Consider the following 3,464-nt stretch of genomic DNA (forward strand, 5'->3'; position numbering starts at 1 on the left):
GAGCCTGGAGGGGCCAGAGAAGCCCAGAGGAGCCCAGAGGAGCCCAGGGGAGCTCAGGGATCACGTCCCATCTGTGCCATCCACGTCCCATCTGTGCCACCCACGTTCCCCCCCCCGTGCCACCCACGTCCCACCTGTGCCCAGGTGAGGCCCCGAGCGGGGACAGGGCGCCAGGTGTGTCCCTGTCCCTTCCCCGCGGCCCTTCCCTGCTCGGAGGGGTGGGAAGGCAGCCAGGCACACCCAGCTCGGCGGGCAGTAAAACGATCCCGCTGTCGCCCCGGGGCCAAGCCCAGCTTCCCCCGGCCGATAAAAGGGGCGGCGGGAGGGACACGGAGCTCACTGCCCTGCGCGGCTTCTCCCCGAGCTTTCGGCCAAGGCGTGGGATTCGGGAATAACCCTCTGGAGCCAGCCATGTCCCGCTCCGTGAGCTTCAGCTCCCGCTCGGCCGCCGGCCCGGCCGTCACCCAGGTCCGGGTGAGCTCCGTGTCCTCCACCCGCGGGCTCAGCGGCTCCGGGCTCGGCCGCGCCGGCGGCTTCGGCAGCTCCAGCCTCTACAGCCTGGGCTCGGCCAAGAGGGTCTCCATGGGAGGGAGCGGCTCCTACAGCGTCCGCTCGGGATACGGCTTCGGGAGCGCGGGATTGGGGGCCCTGAGCCCCGGCGGCATCCAGGAGGTGACGGTGAACCAGAGCCTGCTGACCCCCCTCAACCTGGAGATCGACCCCAACATCCAGAGGGTGCGAAAGGAGGAGAAGGAGCAGATCAAGACCCTCAACAACAAGTTCGCCTCCTTCATCGACAAGGTGAGGGCTTAGGGGGGGTGGGATCGGGGCTCTGGGGGGCGCAGGTGGGACCCAAAATCTGCCCAGAGCTCTGGGGGAGCTGCTGAGCACCAAATGGGACCCAAAAATCCACTCAGAGCTTTGGGGGAGCTGCTGAGCACCCAAAATGTGCTCAGAGCTCTGAGGGAGCTCCTGAAACACCAGATGGGACCCAAAATCTGCTCAGAGCTCTGGGGGAGCTGCTGAGCACCCAAAAATCTGCTTTTGGAGCTCTGGGGGTGCTGCTGAGCACCAGGGGGGACCCAAAATCTGCATCAGGGGAGACCCAAAATCTGCTCAGAGCTCTGGAGGAGCTCCTGAAAGACCAGATGGGATCCAAAATCTGCACAAGAGGGGACCCAAAATCTGCCCAGAGCTCTGGGGGAGCTGCTGAGCACCAGGGGGGACCCAAAATCTGCCCAGAGCTCTGGGGGTGCTGTTGAGCACCCAAAATCTGCTTTTAGAGCTCTGGGGGTGCTGCTGAGCACGAGGTAGGACCCAAAATCTGCTTAACCCAGCTGGGAAATCATAAACAGGCTCGGGATCAATCCTGAAGGATGGGGTGGGATAAATTCTTAAGGACGTGGTGGGATTTGGTCTGTCCCCAAATCGGTGGAGGGTCCTGGGGTGTGTCCCCCAGCTGGAAAAGGGACCTGAGGATCTGGCCCTGAAACTGGAAAAGGGATCAGGGGTCTGACCTCCAACTAGAAAAGGGACCAGGGGTCTGGCCCCCATCTGGAAAAGGGAACTGGGGTGTGTCCCTCAACTGGAAAAGGGACCAGGGGTCTGTCCCCCAACTGGAAAAGGGACCTGGGGTCTGTCCCTGAACTGGAAAAGGGACCAGGGGTCAGTCCCCCAACTGGAAAAGGGACTAGGGGTCTGTCCCTCACCTGGGAAAGGGACCAGAGGTCTGTTCCCCAAGTGGAAAAGGGACCTGGGGTCTGTCCCCCAGCTGGAAAAGGGAAATGAGGTGTGTCCCTCAACTGGAAAAGGGAACTGAGGTGTGTCCCTCAACTGGAAAAGGGACCTGGGGGTCTGGCCCTGAGCTGGAAAAGGGAACTGGGGTGTGTCCCTTAACTGGGAAAGGGACCTGGGGTCTGTCTCTCAACTGGAAAAGGGACCAGGGGTCTGTCCCCCAATTGGAAAACGGACCAGGGGTCTGTCTCTCAACTGGAAAAGGGACCAGGGGTCTGTCCCCCAATTGGAAAACGGACCAGGGGTCTGTCCCTCAGCTGGAAAAGGGACCAGGGTCTGTCCCTCACCTGGAAAAGGGACCTGGGGGTCTGTCCCTCAGCTGGAAAAGGAAACTGGGGTGTGTCCCTCAACTGGAAGAGGGAACTGGGGGTCCGGGCCCAAACTGGAAGGGGGCCATGGGGTCCATCCCCCAGCTGGAAGGGGAACCTCTCCTTCTGCACTCCAACCCCTCTTGTTCCTGGGTTTATCGAAGCCCTGCTGGCTTTGCCCTCAGAAAAGGGCTCTGCCCTGCCCAGCTCAGCTTTGTTGTGCCCCTTCCTGGAGCTGGGGCTGCCCAAATGGGGGTGCAGGGTTTAAAAATCTGCACACACACCCCCAGCCCAGCCCCAAATTCGGGGAGGGGGAAAGTTGTCCCAGCAGGGCAGAGCTGGGAAAGCAGAGACTGGGAAAGCAGAGACTGGGAAAGCAGAGACTGGGAAAGCAGAGCTGGTGAAGCAGAGCTGGGAAAGCAGAGCTGGGAAAGCAGAAACTGGTAAAACAGAGACTGGGAAAGCAGAGCTGGGAAAGCAGAGCCCAGTAAAGCAGAGCCCAGTAAAGCAGAGCTGGGAAAGCAGAGCTGGGAAAGCAGAGTTGGTAAAGCAGAGCCCGCCGGCTGTGCCTGTGCTGCCCTGCCCTGCTCTGAGCTGCCCTTCCCCACCTCCCCCGAGCTGCCCTGCCCCGCTCTGAGCTGCCCTGCACCCCCTCCCCGCCTTGCACCGCCTGGTCTTGTGTAAACCCCGCTCTGGCATCCCCGAAATGTCAGGAATCCGGCCCTGGACTGGCAGGAACTGTCCGAGTTGGAGGTCTGGGGGTGGTTTCTGTCGAGTGTCAGCCCGGCAGAGTCTGGAAAAGGGAGCAGACTCTGCTTATCTTTAATCCCTTCAAAGCCCCAGAGCCACAAACCCGGGCCCAGAGCAGCTCTGGGGCTTCCAACCCCCCTGTGGTGCTTCCCACCAGTCACTCAAACCCTTGGGGCACCTCCTTTGGAGCTCCCCATGAGCCACTCACACCCTTGGGACACCCAAACCCTTGGGACACTCAAACCCTTGGGACACCCAAAGCCTTGGGACACCCTCTGTGGTGCTTCCCACAAGCCACCCAAACCTTTGGGACACTCAAACCCTTGGGACACCCCCTTGGGTGCTTCCCACCAGCCACCCACACCCTTGGGACACCCAAATCCTTGGGACATCCAAACCCTTGGGATGCCCAAACCCTTGGGACACCCCCTGTGGCGCTTCCCATCAGCCACCCACGCCCTTGGGACACCCAAATCCTTGGGACACCCCAAACCCTTGGGATACCTAAACCCTTGGGACACCCCCCCCCTGCCCATCCCAGCCCTCCCAAATCCTTGGGACACCGTTTTTGGTGCTTCCCACCAGCCACCCATACTCTTGGGACACTCAAAT

At 61.3% G+C, this 3,464-nt stretch overlaps 1 protein-coding gene across 1 annotated transcript in view; it reads left to right on the forward strand.

Annotated features, from left to right (window-relative positions):
• The first annotated feature begins 246 nt into the window (after positions 1-246).
• The window catches only part of LOC113961448 (keratin, type II cytoskeletal cochleal-like), a 17,029-nt gene continuing 13,811 nt past the window's right edge, over positions 247-3,464 (forward strand). The window contains exon 1 of the mRNA XM_027671760.1: positions 247-779. Within this exon, the coding sequence (XP_027527561.1) occupies positions 412-779 (368 nt within the window). The 5' untranslated portion in view covers positions 247-411. The remainder of the gene's footprint in view (positions 780-3,464) is intronic.

Source organism: Neopelma chrysocephalum, unplaced genomic scaffold, assembly GCF_003984885.1.
Source record: "Neopelma chrysocephalum unplaced genomic scaffold, ASM398488v2 Primary Assembly neopelma1_97207, whole genome shotgun sequence".
NCBI classification, from domain to species: domain Eukaryota; kingdom Metazoa; phylum Chordata; class Aves; order Passeriformes; family Pipridae; genus Neopelma; species Neopelma chrysocephalum.